This window comes from Eurosta solidaginis, chromosome 2, assembly GCF_040869045.1.
Source record: "Eurosta solidaginis isolate ZX-2024a chromosome 2, ASM4086904v1, whole genome shotgun sequence".
Classification (NCBI taxonomy): Eukaryota; Metazoa; Arthropoda; class Insecta; order Diptera; family Tephritidae; genus Eurosta; species Eurosta solidaginis.
Genome location: NC_090320.1, coordinates 268,573,340 through 268,598,852, shown reverse-complemented (window position 1 = coordinate 268,598,852; position 25,513 = coordinate 268,573,340). Strand labels below are relative to the sequence as shown.

Sequence of the window (25,513 nt, the reverse complement as noted above, 5' to 3'; positions counted from 1 at the left end):
CGATATCATATATATTATTTCTAATTGCTGTTTTTATGTACGGGTCCCCTTTTCGCTCTTATTTGGAATCCAAATCTATAAATAAAGTGTTGGTTGTAAAGATGGATATTCGGGCTATTAGCGAGCTTTAGGCAATTTTGGTCGTAGAGCTTTTGTTTAGCTATATAGTTTATTAAAATAATTTGTTAAAAATAAACGATTGTGAGCACACAAAGAAATCTATTTGTACTATGCCACTATTGTGAATATTTGCACTGCATTACTGGCAGTTGCTATCATACGCTAGATGGCAGCGCAAGCTGTAAGTTATAATTGATTGATAGAACAGCTGATTTTTGTTCATATTTGATAAGAGACTTTTATGTTGATTGCGCAAGATGCGCACGGGTCCCGCTCGTAGTAGGTAATTGCTGGAGGAAACATTTTGGGTCAAAGCTGAGTCAAATTAAATGTTACGCATACGCCTAGATCGCTTTCCGTTAATTTGATCATATCTGTAGTATAAATTTTTCCGAAAGCAACGTATTTGGAATAAATTTCAGAGCTTAAGTGGAAATAAAATATTGAGTACCACCATATTCTTAAAGGGAGTAAAAAATGTAGTACAGGGTTGTTCTTAAATCACTATATGATAGAAAGTCTTAAATAGATAGTAGTAGGAGAAATGGGAAATGAATTATTTTGAAGCACACTTTAAACCAGGCATGCTTAACCAACGAAACGATATCATTTCGTTACGATAATCAACGTTAATAAACGAAACGAAGTCATTTCGTTTCGTTTATTAACGTTAAGATCGTCAAATTAACGAAATGATTTCGTTTCGTTTTCTGCCATATCAAAACGAAATCAAATCGTTTATGTTGATTATTAATTTCAAACTATGCTGGCAAAGCTGATTGATGGCGGAGTCATTAAAGGTGAAAGCATTAGCCAAGCTGATTGCAACTTTTCTCATGAATTTTGACAGTACAAACATTTCTCAGAGTATTTTTGACATTACCACCAACGAATTACACAAACAAATTACATAGAGTTTGTGTGTGTATGTGCGCTCGTTGTTGCCACCTTACGGCTTCACCATGGCTATAGCATTGCCAGCACAATTCAAACATAAAGTATCACGTTTTTGTTAACGTTTTTAACGTTAACGAAAGCCTTTCGTTTCGGTTAAAAACGAGATACAATTTATCTTGATAATTTCTTTATCGATAATATTTCGAAGTGTTTCAACGGAAACGGTGGAAATTTTTTGATAAACGATTAGCTTAACGTTAAGGTGCATCCCTGCTTTAAACTGATAATAAGTTGTCACACCGCGTAATTTTTAGGGAACTACGCAATTTGCGGGTGTGATTTCATAGCACCTGCGACTGAACAGTGGGTGGAGAGCACGATGAACTAAATCGCATTCAAACTCGTGTTTACAAATACGATTATAACGAAAAATCAGAATTTTTTACAAGCCTGGTGCCGTCCCACCAATTTCTAGGGGAAATTTAAAAGAAACGTGAAGCAAAGTGGAAGCGAAGATCGGTCTAAATATCCTTGGAGATAAATCGCGCCAAGTTATTATGATTTCTAATGAGTCACGGCGATTTATCATTCAGTCTTACTTACTTATTCACTTTATTGGCGTTTAACCGTTTAAACGGTTTAAGTCCGCCAGCAAGTCGCGCCATTCAACTTGAAGAACATAAATTTCGTTTGCCAATAGAGGGCTCTATATTTTAGTTGCCTACTTAGGCCAAATTAGCATTTATTGGCAAAAATACCATTCAGTTGATGTGGCAAAATCACAGATGTACGTATATTTACCAGCCTATTTGCAGCTAAAGTAAAAATCGGATGTAACGTCTGCTGGAGCTTCTAGTAAGTGGTTCTATACATAAATAAAAAAGGTTTATGCTTAACAAACTCTAATAAAAGCATTGCATCTCAATAGCGGAAATGGCGGTTTCATCCAACACATGTTCCCTAAGGTATTGCATGTTACGGAAGTAAAAATGAATCGGAGATGGAAGAAGGCTATGAAAGACATATATTTTGCCGAGGGTGCCCAAATGACGGTAGTCGGCAGTTTATGAAGTTATGTTTACCTATAATTTAACCTAATTTATACCAATTGACGCAGGCTTATCTATTATTCGACTTGCCTTCTAACTTCCGTTTCAATCTTTTGGGAAGTTCATTAGTTTCTTAATCGAAGCTCCGTAACATCCGTAGGCTTAATGCATACATATATACCCCGTTCTATATGGTGATTTAAAAATTAAATAACAAATAGACAAATATGCACAAGTATTATTGACCGTCTGACTGGCAAAAGCAACGCGAATGCTCTTGGGCGGCGCTTCATATTTCACAATCACATTAAGCAATTTGTTGGCATACACCGCAATTACCTAATTGAATTGAAGTAAATCGACCTACCGCAATAAAAAAAAAAAAGAACAAACAAACAAAAAGCTGAAATAAAGTATGCATTAGATTGGGTCGAAAAAAAAAGTTGCTAATGTCCGCCCCAAACGGTTTTTTCGTTGTAACTTGGTTATTTGACGTCCGATTTTTAAAATTGATATGTCATTATTTTGGCCTTGAGAAGCTTCACATTTCCGTTTAATGTCCTTTTAAGCTATGAAGTCGTTTTCACGTGATCAGCTAACAAAATTTAACACCCCCCTCCCCCCCCGCCCTCCTAATGTATGTTTTTTTCCTTACCAAATGAAAGTACTTCAAAATTCAAGAAAATGTTGCTTTGAAAGCATATTACTAAAATACAAAACAAAGAAGTTATAACACTTTCAATATTTATTGCAACTGTTATTTTACCTGATTCTTATTATACATATCCGTTTTTCGAACTTAGCTTCCAAAAAATAGATATCGGCTTACGAAGTTCGAAATTCTACATTTCGAAATTTTATTTTATTTTTTTGTTAACGCGTTCAGCAAATTGAAAAAGTAAAAATGTCGGTGTGGTCCGCTCTTTTCCCTTATTAGAAGGGCTGGATTCTTTTTTTGAGAAATTTAGTATAACAGCTGTTATACGAGGTGACAAGTCAGACTCTGACTTCTGAATACAGTCAGACTCTGACTTCCAACCCAGTCTAGTATGCATTAAGCTCACACAGTGGCAGTGGTCACATTTATGATTCAATGAGTGTATGACTTATTCAATAGATAAACAAACAAACAACTATACATATGATTGTGTTTATAAATAGATAAATAAAAATTATTAATAAGTCAATTGCTTTCTAAATTAAATAATCCCGCTTCTTAATGTTATTGTGTGGAGTTGAGCTTATTATGTAAATAAAAATTGGTATTTTCCCATTACAATAGCTGGCGTATTTTAGAATGCCCGGGATAAGCCAAATTATAATCCCATCTGACTACTGTACAAATTTTGCTAAGCTTTAATGGGAACCTTTGTCCAGGATAGTTTGGTTGTTGTTGTTGTTGTTGTTGATGTTGTTGTTGTTGTAGCGATAAGGACACTCCCCGAAGGCCTTGGGGAGTGTTATCGAGTTGATGGTCCTTTGCGGGATGCAGATCCGGTACCCTCCGGTACCAAGCCCGGCCATCTCGGGAACGATTTGTTATAACCGCATGCGTCCTTCTAGACCATACCGTCCTCCCACCCCCTAGATCCATGAGGAGTTCGGGGTCGCCACAGCCTCTGCTGTTAATGAAACAGGATTCGCCACGGAGAGGTGAGGTTGACAATTGGGTTTGGAGAAGCTATGTATTGCGCTGGCAACCTGAAAGGATTGCGCTACACAATCCTTGAATCTGGTATTTTAGTCGCCTCTTACGACAGGCATACCTACCGCGGGTATATGCTAACCCCCTAACCCGCTGGGCAGATTCGCTGCCATACTCTGTGAAGCTCTTTCAAAATTCTTGACTGGAGTTTTGCACTTGTCCTATGATATGGCAGTACATTTATATATAAAGTGGTAAATAGTTATCCCTGTTCGTACCGGCGCTGCACAGTGGTCATTTCGGTCTTGTTAGCGGCGAAAAAGTAAGCAAAGTATCTTTTCTTGGGATTGTGTATGTATGTAGATATGTATTTATATACTGCTATTTAGTATAAACATATAACAATCACTTAATGTTTTATATTCATATTTATGTATGTACTCGTATATATCGTTTTCCTATCGAGCTCAATTATGTACATTTCCAAATTGTATTTTTGTATGTTTAATCTTTTACAAAATTCGGAAAAATTCCAAGAATTAATAACAAATATACATATGTTATTTTGATATTAGAGAAAAATTGCAAAGTTTACAAACGGCGATGGTTACTAGGACATGCTTCTGAATTGCACTTCTACATTAGCTAGCTTCTCGGGAGCTGAGTATTGAACTCGAAATATCCAAGATTCATACTTTATACTGATGTTGATGCAGATGCCTCTATCCACTCAGCCATATGAATGCCCCGCTGCTCGTTTTACAATTGATCTCTAAGTATTGCTCTTTTGTTGCTATTCCTTTATTTACCATTTAGGTTCATACTAATTCTATATGTGTACTCAAGAGCTTAGTAATATTGGATTTTTTTCATAGTATATAGTGCTTTTATAATCAGTACTTCCGCTGTTCACTATTACATCAATATTATTATCTGTATTTAATTAGCGAGACATACTCACATTGCTTTTTGCAATTGTTTTTTGTTTTTTTTTTTTTAGAGAAAAATTTCAAAGTTTAAAAACGGCGATGCTTACCAGGATGTTCCAAAGTGAGCAGCGGGGCATTCATATGGCTGAGTGGATAGAGGCATCTGCATCAACATCAGTATAAAGTATGAATCTTGGATATTTCGAGTTCAATACTCAGCTCCCGAGAAGCTAGCTAATGTAGAAGTGCAATTCAGAAGCATGTCCTAGTAACCATCGCCGTTTGTAAACTTTGCAATTTTTCTCTAATATCAATAAAAAAAACAATTGTATAAAGCAATATGAGCATGTCTCGCTAATTAGATAGAGATATAATTTTTTTATTTAACAAATATTATTTTAAATTTTTTTCCGTACAAAATTTTAAAACAAATTCACCTGAACAAAAAAGAACAATAGTTCAGTAACTGAGTCCTCAGTGGCTAAAAAATAAAATTTCTCGTTAATTTTTTCTTCTTTTAAAGGTTTTTATATTCCAAAATTATATATCAAGAAACGGGCTTTTGGAAATGCGAAAAACAGCTGAGAATAAAAAAAAATTGTTGAGTTTTATTAATAGCCTTATAAGTATATTTTAAATTTTTGGTTAATTATTGAGCTCAAGGTCGATTAAGTACATTCGTTTGTTCCTGAGATTGAAATCGAAATATCGACAAATTATATAAATTATAATAGCACAAAATATATGGTGTTTTATTTATCCTTGCGGCCTTGAGCTCAATAATTAACCAAAGAGTTAAAATTAAAAAGAAAAAATACACAGATTTATACAAACGCAATAAAAATGTATTATTCGGTATCTGAGCTATCTGACAAAGCAAATATTTTCATCAAACAAAAGCTGACAAATCCTCGAAATTTCCTATCAACTTTGTCTTTTTTACTTCCTTTATATAAAGTTGCTCTCATATTTGTCCACAAATTTCTGTGTCAAACTGGGAAATCTTGCATTGATTTTTTAGTAACTTCAGAACTCGCGAACAATGCTATAAAAGGCGACAAAACTACCGCTAGATAGCAACGTGATATCTAAAAACCGAGTTTACAAATTTTGCGGTCGCGTCATAAAAAGCTTCCCAAGAAACTTGAAATTATGAACAAAGCTTAGAACCATAATAAAAAATAAATAAATGTAAGGCGCGATAAACTCCGCATAGAATTTAGGCCGAGCTTCTCTTCCAATTTTCGCCGTGTTCCTTTTTAATTTTTTCTACAAGTTGGCTGGACGGGACCTACTTGTTTCATGCCGACTCCGAACGGCATCTGCAAAGAGATGAGTTTTCACTGAGAGCTTTTCATGGCAGAAATATACTCAGAGTGCTTGCCAAACACTGCCGAGGGGCGACCCCGCTTATACAAATTTTCTTCTAATTGAAAAACCTTATTACTAAAATTTGAAAAACCTTATTACTAAATGTTGCTTTGCCCGTGGCCTGAACCCAGGATCTTAGGTGTGGTAGGTGGAGCACGTTCGAACTCACGAGGGATTAAGCTTGTACATTTTGAAAGAATTTTTTAAATTAATTGTGAGCTAAAAAAACACATGCCACTCTGCAAGAGAGCCTTATGCGGCAGTTACCCACCGACGTGTGCCGTACGTAAGGACGTTTGTCGTACGAAGCACGTTTGACCGAACTCTCAAGCCCGTAGGAATCAATGTGTGCGTCCGTGTACATGTACATAACATATTTGTGTGTGTATTGTTTACAGATAAGCACTGTTGCCACTAACCATTTTGCATGTATGCTTACGGAAACATCAACTTTTTCCAATTTAATTTTTGATATTGTAAAAGGCCGGAATACATATTAAATAAGTATAAATAGATTAAATATTTATAATCAGCACTTTTACATAATTATTTCGATTATTTCCACAATTTTTCAAACTTTAATTAGGCGTTTTTGCATAAAATTGCAAACGGTCAAAAATTAGCGCACAAAAGTTTACTAGGCAACTCTGTCTAGTGAGAGAGCGATCAGCTGACACGTTGTTACGGAAAAATCAAAACTGTTTTGATTTCTACGTTCCGGGCTACGTACGTACGGGCGTTGCACGTCGGTGAGTTTTCGTTTACATTGCACACTCATAAGATAGGTCGTGTCAGCTGACACGTTTTTTCTACGTACGTTCGTGGGTAACTGCCGCATTAAAGTCTTTCCACTTTTGTTTACTCACAAAATAAAATAGTTGAAGGTCAGCACTTCCGTCTCTTTTACGTTTGTATGTAGGTATATGGTATCAGTAAAATGTATGTCTACGAAATATTTTATAAATACCACTTACCAATAGTTGCTGTATTAAAAACAGTTCCCACCACAGCCATCAATAAGATTGTGCCCAAATTATCGAAGAACAAACGATTGGGCATAAAATAGCCAGCATCTAAAATAATTGGTGGCAACATATAAAAGAAGAAAGTGTTTGGTGTGAGTGGTGAGACGGCGACATCAGTACAAAAGTAGAGTACAAAACCAATAAGAACACCAACAACGATCAATAGACAGGATTCAGGAAAAATTAGATGTAGTTTGGGTGTCATATGAAAACCTGGAATAAATGAAACAAAGGAAAATTATACAAAGATTAAACATACAAAAATACAATTTGGAAATGTACATAATTTAGCTCGATAGGAAAACGATATATACGAGTACATACATAAATATGAATATAAAACATTAAGTGATTGTTATATGTTTATACTAAATAGCAGTATATAAATACATATCTACATACATACACAATCCCAAGAATAACAGTGACAGTAAATTCAAGTACAAAAACAACTTCCTGTGGCTATCATATTGGATCTTGTCATGTGAAGGTACTTAAAGCACATACATACATATGTAGTAATTGATTTGGGATAAAAGCACTACCCCCTCGTACCCACATACAAATCTAAACAAATATACCTGCACATTGTGACAATTTAGATTAGATTTTTTATTGAATTTGTTAATATATACTTAGTATACTATGTATATATATATATATATGTATGTATATGTTCTTGTGTATGAAATATGTGTGTTTCTCTTATTTGTGTAATTTCTTAGTTTTTCCTTATTTCTTTTATGTGACGACCACATTGCTTTAGTTTATTGATTTTCATTGTTGTTGAACATGTTTACATAGCCACTTGAAACATGGCCACACAAATAAAGCTGTTTATATGTATGTATGGACAATATGCAAAATATCTAAATTGAACCACTGCACAGTGGTCGGTCTTATATAGAGTTGGTGGCCAAAAATAATTCCAGTAGAGATATCAACGTGAAACTTTGGCCATGGCTTTACAGATATGTGAGAATTATTTTTTCATAAAATTGGTGCGGGTCATACCTTCATACCGACCCACAATCACCCACTTTCACCGCATACATACAAAAACAAAGATTGGTAAGATGTGTATATCGCAAATACAATGTTTAGTAGGATTAAATAAAGAAATTAAAGTTATTAAAAGATCTTGCATGCATAACAATAACAAAACAACAAACACACACAAAAGTTTACATTTGCCTATCGTCGACTGGATAAAATAATGTCGTATGTTACATATGAGCACATATAACATACGACAATAATTTATCAGGGTGACGCTATCAGAAAACTGTCGCAAAACATATAGCGTTTTCTTTTCTGAAATAAATTGTTGCCTGATTAAATGGTAAAGCCTTAATAGAGTTAGTCCTACCCCAGAAAATTTTCAACATTTATAGTGCATACAAGGAACATTTCAACTCACCGTATTCACTCATTTTAACATAGTATATGTGGAACTTAAGAGCGAATTGAGAGTTTCACAGAGTTGCACTGCCACACCGCCATTTTATACAGGGTAAAAGTGTAACGCTTTTGCGTTGCGAGCAGGCAACAATTTTCACAAAAGAACGAAATACCCCGTAAATGCGCTGCCCGTTTTTTTAGAATAGAACAAAAACCCTTGCGCGGCGTACAAAAAGCTTGACACTTTAGCCAGAAAAGAAAACGCTAATAGTTAGTGGCAGAAAGTGGCTGCTGATATTAACACTTTAGAATCTTAAAACTTTGACTAATAATAAGATATAAGTCTCAACGTGAGGATCGGTGAGGAACCCAACTAAAACTTTAGCTAAAATTTAAATATTTCAGCAAATAAACACTAATAAAGGCACTGGTGAAATTTTAAATGACAAAAAAAAAACACACAATAGGCTAAAAACACTAAAATTATTTCAAAATGAAGTAAATATCTAATAATTTGGGAAAAATTTAAACAACGTGACATCAGGACGGACAAGGCGACAGCTGTTTCGATTATACCTTTTTTTTTTTTAATCTCTTCAAAGCCTTTTCTCCCGGGAGTGGGATTCGAACCCGCACTCATACAATGGTTAAAGTGTTATAAACGCATTCAGCCACGTCATGCCTCAGTTTTTTTAAACCTTATCCCAATTGCTTTCTTTGCATATTTTCTTCATTCATAGTCCATACTTCGTATGGCATCATATGGCAAGTTATGCGTTGGTAAGGCGGTTTCAGAGAAACTTGGTGTTGTTGCGTTGTTCTATTTATAGAACTACAACGAATTAACACCATTAAAAAAGAAAGGTATATTCGAAACAACTGTCGCCTTGTCCGTCCTCATGTCACGTTGTTTAAATTTTTTCCAAATTATTAAATAAATTATAAATTAACAAGTAAGGAAGGTTAAGTTCGGGTGTAACCGAACATTACATACTCAGTTGAGAGCTATGGTGACAACATAAGGGAAAATAACCATGTAGGAAAATGAACCGAGGGAAACCCTGGAATGTGTTTGTATGACATGTGTATCAAATGAAAGGCATTAAAGAGTATTTTATGAAGGAGTGGTCCATAGTTTTATAGGTGGACGCCATTTAGGGATATCGCCATAAAGGTGGACCAGGTGTGACCCTAGAATTTGTTTGTACGATATGGGTATCAAATTAAAGGCGTTAATGAGTATTTTAAAAGGGAGTAATCCTTAGTTCCATAGGTGGACGCCATTTCGAGATATCGCCATAAAGGTGGACTAGGGGTGACCCTAGAGTTTGTTTGTACAATATGGATATCAAAAGAAAGGTGCTAATGAGTATTTTAAAAGGGGGTGATGCTTAGTTCCACAGGTGGACGCCGTTTCGAGATATCGCCATAAAGGTGGACCAGGGGTGACTCTAGAATATGTTTGTACGATATGGGTATCAAATTAAAGGTATTAATGAGAGTTTTAAAAGGGAGTGGTGGTAGTTGTATATGTGAAGGCGTTTTCCAGATATCGACCAAAATGTGGACCAGGGTGACCCAGAACATCATCTGTTGGATACCGCTAATTTATTTATATATGTAATACCTGCCAAGATTTTAAGGGTTTTTTATTTCGCCCTGCAGAACTTTTTCATTTTCTTCCACTTAATATAATAGGTGTCACAACCATTTTATAAAGTTTTTTCTAAAGTTATATTTCGCGTCAATAAACCAATCCAATTACCTCACCATGTTTCATCCCTTTTTTCGTATTTGGTATAGAATTATGGCATTTTTTTCATTTTTCGTAATTTTCGATATCGAAAAAGTGGGCGTGGTCATTGTCGGATTTCGTTCATTTTTTATACCAAGATAAAGTGAGTTCAAGTAAGTACGTGAACTAAGTTTAGCAAGGATATATCGATTTTTGCTCAAATTATCGTGTTGACGGCCATGCGGAAGGACATACGAATGACTGTGTATAAAAACTGGGCGTGGCATCAACCGTTTTCGCCCATTTTCACAGAAAGCAGTTATCGTCGTAGAATCTATTCACCTACCAAATTTCACAAGGATTGGTAGATTTTTGTTCGACTTATGGCCTTAAAAGTATTCTAGACGAATTAAATGAAAAAGGGCGCAGCCACGCCCATTTTGAAATTTTCTTTTATTTTTGTATTTTGTTGCACCATATCATTACTGGAGTTGAATGTTGACATAATTTACTTATATACTGTAAAGATATTAAATTTTTTGTTAAAATTTTACTTTAAAAAAAATATTTTTTTAAAAGTGGGCGTGGTAATTCTCCGATTTTGCTAATTTTTATTAGGCGTACATATAGTAATAGAAGTAACGTCCCTGCCAAATTTCATCATGATATCTTCAACGACTGACAAATTACAGCTTGCAAAATTTTGAATTAATTCTTTTAAAAGTGGGCGGTGCCACGCCCATTTTCCAAAATTTTACTAATTTTCTATTCTGCGTCATAAATTCAACTCATCTACCAAGTTTCGTAGCTTTATCTGTCTTTGGTAATGAATTATCGCACTTTTTCGGTTTTTCGAAATTTTCGATATCGAAAAAGTGGGCGTGGTTATAGTCCGATATCGTTCATTTTAAATAGCGATCTGAGATGAGTGCTCAGGAAGCTACATACCAAATTTCATCAAGATAACTCAAAATTTACTCAAGTTATCGTGTTAACGGACGAACGGACGGACGGACGGACATGGCTCAATCAAATTTTTTTTCGATCCTGATTATTTTCATATATGGAAGTCTATATCTATCTCGATTCCTTTATATATGTACAACCAACCGTTATGCAATCAAACTTAATATACTCTGTGAGCTCTGCTCAACTGAGTATAAAAATTGCTTCAAATAAATGTTTTCATACATTTAAAGCTAATCCCCGCTTAAAAACTCATGAAGTAAATATCTTTGACTTCAATATTCATTTTTATTTATTTCAATACAATAATATTTTATGTATTTTTAAATACATAGCTTAAACTTGCACTTTATTTTTAACTTGCTCACACTACAAAAACCAACTAACAATAACCTCACTCTTGAAGCTATTCTTAAAGATTACAGTTCGAATACAACAAAAACAAATATACCTTTTAAAAGGCTGTTCTAATAAGAGATACTAACGACACATTTGGAGACAAACTTTTCACTTTGATTTTTTTATTTGTGGCCTATGCAACCGACCACTGTGCACTGTGCGCGTATATGTTCAAGGATGTAACCAAGGAGGGCTGGTGCTCTGCTATACGCCACTGTATACAACCTATAGTGATGTGTAAGAAATGAAACTGAAACCGTAACCGTAACAGTTTGAATTAGACGACTAATTTTTCATAGCCGAAACGAAACCATAACTTTTATTTTGCTTAAAAAGAACACGAAAACAAAACATTTAAACGATCAAATAACAGAAACCAGCGTCTATCGGTTTTGAAAAATTACCTATTTTGTTACTTCCTCACCTTTTTGAGGTTTCGTTCAGAAAGTTGCAATTTAAGTTCAGAATGTTTAATTGAAGTGCAAAAAATTACAATGGAAGCTCCGAAAAGAAAGAGAAAGATAATCTGAAATTTGAATTAAAGTTCATAATTTTCAATTGATTTTCAGAAAATTGCAATTATAGTTTAGAAATTTCAAATGAAGTTCAGAATATACAACTGAAGTTCCGAAAATTTTAAGTGAAGTTCAGAATTTTCAATTGAAAATTGCAGTTGAATTTGACTTTTATTTTGGTTAAAAAAAGGAAGCAAGAGCGATTAAATATAAGAAACCAGTCCTTAACGGTTTTGATAATTCTACACCTTTTTGAGGTTTAGTTCGGAAACTTGTAATTGAAGTTCAGAATTTTCAATTTAAATTCAGAAAATAACAACTGTAGTTCAGAGTTTTTAATTGTAGTTCAAAAAATTTCAATAGAAGTGCAGAAACTTTCATTTAAAAGTTACACTTATGCCCTGTACAGCTTGCTTGTAGGAAAATTATACTGGAATTAAAATAATTAAATTTAAATTTTCTCAACTTCAATTGAAATTTTCTCAACTGCATTTAAAATGTTCTGAACTTCATATAAAACTTTCTGAACTTCAACTGTTCCTTTCTTAACTAAAACTTAAAAAGGTGTAAAGCATCATGCAGGGAGGCTTAAGCGGTACTTATTAAAGAACTCACTCATCTAACTCCATTGTTCAAGAACGACAGATATCATTTTCTTAACGGCAGCTCCGAAGGCCTTTGCACTGATCAGAAACTTGTATACTCTAATTTTTTATAGCTCACATACCATAAACACTATTACGACTCCTCCCTCAAGAGTTAGCATATGAGTGGCGGGAAAGAAGAAATTAATAAATCGGTGATAACATGATTGGGCTGATCTTTGAAAAGTATTTTGGGTATTATGTATTCTTAGTTAAAATAAAATAGATCACCGATAAAGTGGTTCACATAGCATTTAAGTCTTTTTTTGCAAGTTCGATCGAAAATCGCTTAATATATCATAAATGCTACCGTCACAGTAACCGTTGGCTAAAAAACGTTCCTCGTTTGGAACCTTCGTCCAACCCGGGGCTGCTTTCTCATTGTTGCAGGCGAGCATTACATACTTCTCATCTTTTAAGAGCCTTTTCTTGCACCCGAAGCTTGGCCCCGTCTTCTTTTTAATGATTTCTACGTAGTTCCAGATATGTTGATACTCTTCTGGCCCACTTTGCCGTTTCGAACATTTATCGGTTTTAGCTCCATCGCAGGAATTTGAAGAACATGTGGTCAACATTGTCCTTATCTGCATGCATAAATGCCTTTTGTATCTTCATCGGGTATTCTGTACAGTTAATTTTTGTGGGATCCGTCTGTAGAGTTTTTACGGAATTTCAAACTAGTGCCTCAGCTCAGCGACTGACTCCATTTTTTCAACGGCAAAAACATTTTAAACGGCTAAGCGGCAATAACGTAAGTAAATGTCCTAAAGGTATTTGGATAAGGTAGCGATTACCCCACCAAAGCTTCTAGTGCTACATGCTTCAATATCTTTGATTGGTGTCGCTATCCGTCTGCCTCCATATTCATTTTCCGCGCAGTCTTTTCACAGTCTCAACGTTTCTTACCTACATTTTGCGCTAACGACTTTCATGCCTTATTTACATGTGTGCTTCTTGCCTTCCCATTACCTTCTTTTATACAGTGCTAATACGTCGATGGCAATTTCGCAACTAATGCCCATGTGACTGGTCCTGATATGGTGCGATAAACGGAGGCAACGGTCAGAGCTGCAGAACGATGTGTAGTGATAGGAACTTACAGCGATTCTTCTTCCGTAGTATATTTGCCCTCGAGTTGGCGTCATACTGCTTGATAGGGTGATGTACATAAATCGCTTCTTCTTGATACCTGCGTCTTCTTCTTCTTGCATGCTGAATTGCCCCAAACATTGTAGTATTCTCTTTTCTGCTGCCAGCTGATATGTGGGCGAGTATGAGCACTCTTTCGTGCATATTATAACCTGAGTTGCCCATCTAAGTGTTCCTCTTGATCGATCCTCTACTGCTTTGCATGTGACTTTCGTGGTCCGCAGGCCGACTGAGGTTAGGCATATGAGTATGCGATTTCAATGAAAGCTTCTTATAACTTTCCATAGGTCGCATGGAGTCGTTGATCGAAAGCAGCCAGCATGTCTACCTATCTCGATCCGTTAAAAACGTTTCTTATATCTAAAACTGCCAGGGAAACAACTCGCCTGATTCTAGTGCCATCTAGCTGTGCTACTTTTATAGTAGTAAGGACTGTAGTAATTGAAACCACGTTTTTATTTTATAACAAAACTTTAAATTATATTTTTTAAAACGCCTAAATGTATGCGTCAAATTCTTTCTTTATTTTTCACAACAATGAAAATTTTTGAAAATTGAAAAATCAATATTGAAACTTAAAATATTGATAATACATTTAACCCATTTGCGCTCCCTGTACTATATAAACGACACCAATACAAGCCATGCCTAAAACTTTGCTACGACTTTTATAACAAAACTATTTAGATGTGCAGCCACCTTGTAATATTATCTTCGTTTTGCTAAAGATTACAGATAAATTGGTATAACCGATGACTCCAGATTTTGACATTTGCACATGCAGTTTTCACATCGGCGTTAGTCAGAAGAAAAATTAGCGATTTTTCATTAAAATATTGGAATTACCATTTAAATATTCATAATTTTAAAGTGTAAAAAGACAAAGCTAATCTTATTTAGTGCCGTGCGTGTAAATGTTTGTGATTTGCAGGATTTAGGAAATCATTTTGTCAACTGTCGCTTTTTTAGTACAATGGGCACATGTGATATGTATGTTCATGTACCGTAATGCGAATTTCGATGACGATTCTGAATGGAACGATAGTGATGACGAACCCTTGTGTAGCAAAGGAAGACGTTTAAATCCGTATGACTCAGGGCCAAAAGGGAAAAATGTACGCCGTTTTACTCCTCCCAGTTTATGAATAATGATTGCTCATCGCGAAAAGTCGAAGTTATTGAACAGCTACCTAACCTTTCGTCGTTAGAGATTTTTGAAAAAAATATTTGATGGAGAGGTACTCCATTTGATCAAGCAGAACACTAACCTGTATGCTGCCTAAAATAATAGGCATGACTTCGTACTGGACGATGATGACCTACGGAGATTTTTGGATATCCTAATACTATCTGGCTATCATAGACTACCACGTGGAGTTATGACGAAGATCTTGAAGATTCTATTGTGTCGAACAGTATGTCACGAAAACGATTTCTAGAAATCAAGAGAAACTTTCACTTTGTTGATAATAGCCTTGCATCTACTTCCAATGATAAGATGTTCAAAATTAGACCCCTGCGTGACCTATTGATTCAAAAGTTTTGTCAGAACGGGTTATTTTATGAGGACATTTCGATCGACGAATCAATGATAAAATATTATGGCCACCATCCCTCTAAGCAATTAATTCGAGGTAAGTCAATTACATTCGGTTACAAAAACTGGGTAGCAGCCAGTTCTGGTGGTTACTCCTATGTTTTTGATGTATATTGCGGAAAAACATCTGTCATCTCAAAAGGTCACAGAGTTTTCAAATTGTTGTTACTAAAAATGCCTTCGATACAATTTATTTTGACAACTTTATTACTAATTGTGATTTACTGCGAGACTTGAAAGAAACTGGATATAAAGCAACTGGAACAATGCGTGAAAATCGCATTGGTATTCGTGGTAAAAATGGTGGTGGGTTATCTTCATATACATGCTTGATATGAGCATATCTAACACTTGGCGTCTACATACTTTATCTAGCGAAAATAGGTTCGACCAATTGGCTTTCAGAAGGCACATTGCTCGGAGCTACCTTAAGAACCGTAACGTCAACAAAGCTTCCGGCTGTATCATAGCAGGTCCAAACAGGAACAACGGAAATAACCCTGGAAAGCTTCCCAAACAGCTACGATATGTTTTGTGTCATACGCGAATAAAATGACAATGTACAGGATGCCAAAAAACTTTATACATTGACAAACAATGTTTTAAAATATATCACCTATCAGTGCCCGCTGTACTAAATAAAGTACACCGTCAAAAGTCAACTTTTATCACTTTTTCGTAAATTTGTAATATCAAGCTTAATTAATGTGATTTGTAAGATGACAAAACTGCAAATAAATATAAAAAAATACTAACGGTCTTTGTTTGGGCGTAAATGGGTTAAAAATTATAAAGTTCAAAGTAACTAAAATACAAAGTTAAATAAAAACAAGTAAAAACGGGACTGTCTTCGGCTGTGCCGAAGACTTCATACCTTTCATGAATGGGGCTGAACAATAATCTTATCCCGCTCGTAATCTCCGAATAATCGGATGTATAAGATAAGAAATATATAGTGAACAGATCTACATACCTTAACGATTTTTAAGATAAATATAAAATAAAAAACAAGTAGGTACTTTGTGTGAGGATGCAAAGTTTCAGGTTTTTTGTGGTCTGCGTGTAAAAACTATGACTACGAATCACGTATTTCAACAATATATGACGTAAACGTAACTATTTGATGAAATTTGATGAATTTTGAAGCTTCTAGCCGTAAAAAGGGGGCAAAAATTAGAGTTTATATGGGGTATATAATATATATACCACCGATCTCTATGATTTTTTCAGACAACAATATATGCTATATACGTAAGCATATGGTGAAATTTGAAGCGTCTAGCTGTTAAAAAGGGGCAGAAATGGCGCACAGTTTCTTATCTGAACAATCGGGTGTATGAGATATATACTATATATACCACCGATCTCAATGATGTTTTCAGACAACAATATATGCTATACACGAAAGCATTTGGTGAAATTTGAAGCTTCTAGCTGTTAAAATGGGTAAGAAATTGCGCAGAGTTTCTTATCTGAACAATCGGTTGTATGAGATATATACTATATATACCACCGGTATCTATGATTTTCTCAGACAACAATATATGCTATACACGTAAGCATTTGGTGAAATTTGAGTTTATATGAAGTATATAATATATATACCACCGATCTCTATGATTTTTTCAGACAACAATATATGCTATATACGTAAGCATTTTGTGAAATTTGAAGCTTCTAGCTGTTAAAACGAGGCAGAAATTGCGCAAAGTTTCTTATCTGAACAATCGGTTGTATGAGATATATACTATGTATACCACCGATCTCAATGATTTTTTCAGACATCAATATATGCTATACACGTAAGCATTTGGTGAAATTTGAAGCTTTTAGCTGTTAAAATGAGGCCGAAATCGCAAAAAAAATATATATATACTATATATATATACTATATATATATACTATATATATATACTATATGTATATACTATATATACCATCATATATATATTATATATATCACCGATCTCTATGATTTTTTGACACAACAATACATACTATATACGTAAGCAATCGGTGAAATTTGAAGCTTATAGCTGTTAAAATGGGGTAGAAATTGCGAAAAGTTTCTTATCTGAACAATCGGTTGTATGAGATATATACTATATATACAACCGATCTCTATGATTTTTTCAGACAACAATATATGCTATATACGTAAGCAATCGGTGAAATTTGAAGCTTATAGCTGTTAAAATGGGGTAGAAATTGCGAAAAGTTTCTTATCTGAACAATCGGTTGTATGAGATATATACTATATATACAACCGATCTCTATGAATTTTTCAGACACCAATATATGCTATATACGTAAGTATTCTGTGAAATTTGAAGCTTCTAGCTGTTAAAATGGGGCTAAACTTTGCGAAAATATATATATATATATACTATATATATACTATATATACCACCATATATATACTATATATACCACCGATCTTTATGATTTTTTCAGACAACAATATATGCTATATACGTAAGCATTCGTTGAAATTTGAAGCCTCTAGCTCTTAAAATAGGGCAGTAATTACGAAAAGTTCCTTATCTGAACAATCGGTTGTGGGGGATATATACTATATATACGACCGATCTCATCGATTTTTTCATGCAACAATACGTTCAATATACGAAAGTATATGGTGAAGTTTGAAGCTTCAATCTGTTAAATTGGGTAAGATATTACAAAAATCCTCTTTTTCTGAAAAATCGGTTGCATGGAGGATATATGCTATAGTGGTCCGAACCGGTCGGTTCCGACAAATGTCTAATCGGACACCCAAATACACCCGCTCACCAAATTTTATCAAGATATCTCAAAAATTGAGGGACTAGTTTGCATACAAACAGACAGACGGACATGGCTAAATCAACTCAGCTCTTCAACCTGATTATTTGGGTATACTTAATGGTGGGTCTATCTATTTTCCTTTAAGGACTTACAATTTTCGGTTTCGTGACGAAATTAATATACCATTTCATTTTCATGAAAGGTATAAAAATAGGTAGGTAATCTGTTGAGGATGGAAAGCTTCACGTTTTTTGTGGTCTGCATGTAAAAACTATGACTACTGTTAAAGCATCAAAGCAGTTCAACTATAAAAACATGATTTTAATGAATATTGTTCAACTGTAACTTTTATAACTTGTTAATTTTAAACTTAACTATCTCTGAGTATTTGAGCTATTTGCCATCTGAATTATATTTTTTTTATTCAGTTTTTTTACTCTAAAATAAAATACTTGGTCGTATACTCTAAAATCGGCGTTTTATCAGGTTATGGGCCCAGAGCTACGCGAATACGGGAATTAAATATTACTTAGTTTCTTTTGCGGTAACGGGAGTTTAACGAATTTTGCAAATTCGTCCAATATGTCAAATTTTCGTATCGAGCCGCTAAACGCGGAAAACTACGATACGTGGAAAATGCAAATGCGTGCGATTTTGGTCAAAAACGATTTGTGGTCCTATGCGGAAGGGAGCAAGGAATGTCCTACGGCTGCTGAAGAAGCAGTTTTGTGGAAAATAAATGACCAGAAAGCATGTGCGGACATTATGCTAGCTATGAGTCCATCTGAGCTGGGACTAGTGGTAGAATGTGAAAATGCACAGAAAATGTGGGCAAAGCTTGAGGGTACATATCAGTCGAAAGGGCCTACTCGGAAAGCTACTTTATTAAAGAGAGTTGCCCTTGCCCGTATGAAAGATGGTGAAAACGTAAGAAAGCATTTAAACGATTTTTTTTGATGCAGTCGCGAAATTGAAAGATATCAAAGTTGAAATAGGCGATGAGCTGTTAGCAATTTTGCTTCTTTATAGTTTGCCAGATTCTTATGAGACGTTTCGTTGTGCTCTAGAGACGCGTGATGATTTGCCTAAGCCCGAAATGCTTCGCGTAAAGATTTTAGAAGAATCGGAATCGCGAAAAGTGAAACAAGAAAGAAATGAAAATGATGCATTATATGTTAAAAGAAATCAGAATCAAAAACAAAATATTTGTAATAAAAAAAATGACAATAATTCTGGCGCGAAACGCGGTCAAAAGCGAATAAAATGTTATCGATGTGGGAGTTTTGGTCATTATGCGAGAGACTGTAAAACGAAGATAGAACATTGTAAACAAAGTGTAAAGAAGGACGAAAATAAGTCCCGTGAAATGCAAAATGCATCTTTAAATGCAACTGAATCGGTTTTCTTGTGCCCTGGTGGAAATAAAAAGTGGTGCTTGGATAGTGGTTGTACATCTCATATGAGTGCAGATAAAAATAATTTTGAGCAATTGTCTGAATTAAATCAATTGCTTAACTTAGCCAACAATAACTCAACAAAAATATCAGGTATCGGTGATGTGAAAGTGGTTGTAGACGAAAATGGTTGCGAGAAAAATATAACACTTAATGATGTGCTGTATGTGCCAGATCTACGTACAAATTTATTATCTGTATCTAAGATAGTGGATAAAGGTTATGAAGTCCACTTTCATAAATGTGATGCTGTGGTAATTGACAAAAACAAAAGTGTACTTTTTACCGCGAAAAGAGATGGAAATCTATATTTCATGAAAAATCAGATCGAAAATAATGCGTTTATAGTTCAACCGAAGAACAATATTGATTTGTGGCATTATCGAATGGGTCATTTGAATGAGCGCGATTTGAAGGAGATGGCAAAGAGCAACTCCGTTTACGGTCTTGATATAGAACCCAAGCAAAATTTGTCAGTATGCGAAGTATGTGTGAGTGAAAAGCAAACGCGCACGGCTTTTCCTAAAAGTGTAACGAATCGTACAAATTCCGTTCTCGAAATTGTTCATAGCGATGTGTGTGGTCCGATGCGTTGTGCATCAAATTCAGGTGCAAAGTATTTCGTAACTTTTATTGACGAATACTCGAGGTGGTGCGAAGTGCATTTTATTAAAAACAAATCGGATGTGTTTGAGGCATTCAAAAAGTTTAGAACGGCAGCGGAGACATTTACGGGTAGGAAAATTAAAGCGCTGCAATCGGACAACGGTCGAGAATATTGTAATAGAGAGTTTGATGAGTGCCTACAGAAGTTCGGCATAAAGCGTCGCTTATCTACGCCGTATACACCACAACAAAATGGTATGGCCGAACGTAAAAATCGAACACTTGTTGAGATGGCCAGGTGTATGATGAAGCAGGCGGGTGTACCTCCAAATTTTTGGGCTGAAGCCATTAATACGGCATGTTATTTGCGAAATAGGTGTATAAAAAAAGCAACATGTGAAGTGCCGTATAAAATGTGGTCAAATAAAACTCCAACCGTGACACATTTAAGAATTTTTGGGTCAAAAGTATATGTACTGAACAAGGACAAATCGAAAGACAAAATGCAGTCCCGTTCTTTCCCATGTGTAATGGTAGGCTATTCAGACGAATCAAAGGCGTATCGGTTGTGGTTGAAAGAAAAACGAAATGTAATTATAAGTCGCGATGTTAAATTCATTAATGAACCCGGTTTTGATAACGAATATGAAGATATATATACATTTGAAAATGACAATAAGATCGAAATCCCAGTGAATTTAAGTAATTCGCAAGTAGTAGCTACAAGCGATAGTGAAATACGCAGTGGCAATAACACATCGGTTGTAAACGTAAACAGCGAAATACGTAATGGCAATAATACATCGGTTGTAAACGTAAAACGTGGACGAGGTCGACCACGGTTGCAACGTGGTCAACGCGGAAGACCGAAGAAAATTTATTCGCAAGCTGAGATTCCAGATGATTCGTCACAAAGTGACGAGCTGTGTGAAATAAATTCAGAACAAGAAGTTTTTGAAGAATGTGAGATGGCTAATTTTGTAGGAAGTCTTGATCCATTAACTTGGCTTGAAGCCGAGTCTGCACCAGATGCTGAGGTATGGAAAAAAGCAATAGAAGATGAATACCTGGCGCAAATTAAAAACAATACTTGGAAAATCTGTGAACGTCCTACTGAACGTAAAGTTATTGGCAACCGTTTAGTGCTTCGTGTTAAAGATGACGGAAAGAAGAAAGCTCGGTTAGTGGCTAAGGGGTTTGCACAACGTAAAGGGGAGGACTTTCACGAAACATATGCACCAGTGGTGCGTTCGACATCTATACGGCTTCTATCAGCTTTATCAGCTGAAATGGACCTCGAGATACATCAAATGGATGTAGTTACGGCTTATCTTAATGGAGAGCTCAAAGAGACTGTCTACATGGAGATTCCAGAAAAACTCACTGCAGTTCTTGAAAAAATAAAATCAGGCGAGCCAATCGGTAGTAAAGAGTTAACAAAACATAGTCAACAAGTTGAGGAGACAGTTGATCGATGGCTTAAACAACTTCAACATATCAAAAACCCCGTATGTGTGCTAAAGATGGCGTTGTATGGTCTCCGCCAATCTGGATTAATGTGGTATAACAGGCTTACAAAAAGGCTTAACGAGCTTGGATTAAATGCATCTAAATATGATCCATGTCTATTTTCAAAGCGAAAGGGTAAGCAGTTTTTATTATTAACTATTTATGTAGATGACATTTTATTAGCATCGAACGACAGTACGTGGATAAAAACTGTGAAACGGGCTTTGGCTGATTCTTTTGAAATGAAGGATATGGGTATTGTTAAACGCTGTGTAGGAGTTAATTTTAAACAAAATTTAAATACCCATCAAGTGTTCCTAACACAGCAACATTATACTGAGGCACTACTGGAACGTTTTAATATGGCGCAATGTAAGCCTGCCTCGACACCAATGGAAAGTAACATCAAGCTTATGAAACCTGACAAGGCTGACGAAAAAGCAATGACAATGTATCCTTATCAAAGTTTGATCGGAGCGCTTATGTTTCTTGCAGTAACAACTCGTCCAGATATTGCATTTGCTGTAAACTATTTGAGTCAATTTAATACTAATTATAATGAAGAGCATTGGAAGGCTGCAAAACGAGTTTTACGTTATTTGAATGGAACGAAGAATTTTGGTCTTATCTATACTAAAAGTTGTAAAAAGTTATATGGAGTTGTTGACGCCGATTGGGGTGCAAATCTTACCGATAGGCGTTCATACAGTGGTTATGCATTTTTACTAGCTGGTGCAGCAATTAGTTGGGAAGCACGAAAGCAACGTACCGTGGCGTTATCTAGTACTGAAGCTGAATATATGGCAATAACCGAGAGTACCAAAGAAGCAATGTACCTTCGAGGAATTTTAGGCGATTTAGGTGTTTCATGTGAATGCGTTCAGTTATATAATGACAGCCAAAGTGCACAAAAGCTTATTCAATGCATTGGTTATCGTTCACGCACTAAACACATTGACGTTCGTCATCATTATGTTCGAGAGTGTCAGCGACGTGGTACAGTGTCACTATGCTATATGCCAACTGCAGATATGCCAGCAGATTTTCTCACAAAGGGTGTACAACAAATAAAACATACTAAGTGCAGAGCAGCATTAGGTATCGGTATTGGAAATAAATTCAACAAGGACATATAGTCTCACTACTTGGAGGGGAGGTGTTAAAGCATCAAAGCAGTTCAACTATAAAAACATGATTTTAATGAATATTGTTCAACTGTAACTTTTATAACTTGTTAATTTTAAACTTAACTATCTCTGAGTATTTAAACTATTTGCCATCTGAATTATAACTTTTTTTTATTCAGTTGTTTTACTCTAAAATAAAATACTTGGTCGTATACTCTAAAATCGGCGTTTTATCAACTACGAATCACGTCTTTCAAAAATATATGACGTAGACGTAACTATTTGATGAAATTTGATGAATTTTGAAGCTTCTAGCCGTAAAAAAGGGGCAAAAATTAAAGTTTATATGAAGTATATAATATATATACCACCGATCTCTATGATTTTTTCAAACAACAATATATGCTATATACCTAAGCATTTTGTGAAATTTGAAGCTTCTAGCTGTTAAAACGGGGCAGAAATTGCGCAAAGTTTCTTATCTGAACAATCGGTTGTATGAGATATATACTATGTATACCACCGATCTCAATGATTTTTTCAGACATCAATATATGCTATACACGTAAGTATTTGGTGAAATTTGAAGCTTATAGCTGTTAAAATTAGGCCGAAATCGCAAAAACAATATATATATACTATATATATACTATATATACCATCATATATATATTATATATATCACCGATCTCTATGATTTTTTGACACAACAATACATACTATATACGTAAGCAATCGGTGAAATTTGAAGCTTATAGCTGTTAAAATGGGGTAGAAATTGCGAAAAGTTTCTTATCTGAACAATCGGTTGTATGAGATATATACTATATATACAACCGATCTCTATGATTTTTTCAGAAAACAATACATGCCATATACGTAAGCAATCGGTGAAATGTGAAGCTTATAGCTGTTAAGATGGGGTAGAAATTGCGAAAAGTTTCTTATCTGAACAATCGGTTGTATGAGATATATACTATATATACAACCGATCTCTATGATTTTTTCAGACAACAATATATGCTATATACGTAAGTATTCTGTGAAATTTGAAGCTTCTAGCTGTTAAAATGGGGCTAAAATTTGCGAAAATATATATATATATATACTATATATGTATATACTATATATACCACCGATCTTTATGATTTTTTCAGACAACAATATATGCTCTATACGTAAGCATTCGTTGAAATTTGAAGCCTCTAGCTCTTAAAATAGGGCAATAATTACGAAAAGTTCCTTATCTGAACAATCGGTTGTGAGGAATATATACTATATATACGACCGATCTCATCAATTTTTTCAGGCAACAATACGTGCAATATACGAAAGTATATGGTGAAGTTTGAAGCTTCAATCTGTTAAATTGGGAAAGATATAACAAAAATCCTCTTTTTCTGAAAAATCGGTTGTATGGAGGATATATGCTATAGTGGTCCGATCCGGTCGGTTCCGACAAATGTCTAATCGGACACCCAAATACATCCGCTCACCAAATTTTATCAAGATATCTCAAAAATTGAGGGACTAGTTTGCATACAAACAGACAGACGGACAGACGGACATGGCTAAATCAACTCAGCTCTTCAACCTGATTATTTCGGTATACTTAATGGTGGGTCTATCTATTTTCCTTTAAGGACTTACAATTTTCGGTTTCGTGACGAAATTAATATACCATTTCATTTTCATGAAAGGTATAAAAACAGGTAGGTACTTTGTGTGAGGATGCAAAGTTTCAGGTTTTTTGTGGTCTGCGGGTAAAAACTATGACTACGAATCACGTATTTCAACAATATATGACGTAAACGTAACTATTTGATGAATTTTGAAGCTTCTACCACCGATCTCTATGAAATTGCGAAAAGTTTCTTATCTGAACAATCGGTTGTATGAGATATATACTATATATACAACCGATCTCTATGATTTTTTCAGACAACAATATATGCTATACACGTAAGCATTTGGTGAAATTTGAAGCTTCTAGCTGTTAAAATGGGGAAGAAATTGCGCAAAGTTTCTGTTGAAATTCTATTTCATGTGGCAACTCTGTTTTTCATTTGCAACTTGTAATCGCATTTTTGCTTTGCGAAGTCATTCTTTATATTCGCCATTTTAACTTACGCATAATTCTTTTTCTATCTCTGTGTATCTAACCGACGTAAGCATTCGTTGAAATTTGAAGCCTCTAGCTCTTAAAATAGGGCAGTAATTACGAAAAGTTCCTTATCTGAACAATCGGTTGTGGGGGATATATACTATATATACGACCGATCTCATAAATTTTTTCAGGCAACAATATGTGCAATATACGAAAGTATATGGTGAAGTTTGAAGCTTCAATCTGTTAAATTGGGTAAGATATTACAAAAATCCTCTTTTTCTGAAAAATCGGTTGTATGGAGGATATATGCTATAGTGGTCCGATCCGGTCGGTTCCGACAAATGTCTAATCGGACACCCAAATACACCCGCTCGCCAAATTTTATCAAGATATCTCAAAAATTGAGGGACTAGTTTGCATACAAACAGACAGACGGACAGACGGACATGGCTAAATCAACTCAGCTCTTCAACCTGAT

General features: G+C 35.1%; 1 protein-coding gene across 29 annotated transcripts in view; it reads right to left on the bottom strand.

Moving 5' to 3' along the window:
- Positions 1-25,513, bottom strand: part of Nhe2 (Na[+]/H[+] hydrogen exchanger 2) — a 253,657-nt gene that overhangs the window by 109,394 nt on the left and 118,750 nt on the right. For all 29 annotated transcript variants that reach the window (XM_067767902.1, XM_067767909.1, XM_067767916.1 and 26 more), the window contains exon 3: positions 6,986-7,249. In XM_067767902.1, the coding sequence (XP_067624003.1) occupies positions 6,986-7,249 (264 nt within the window). The remainder of the gene's footprint in view (positions 1-6,985; positions 7,250-25,513) is intronic.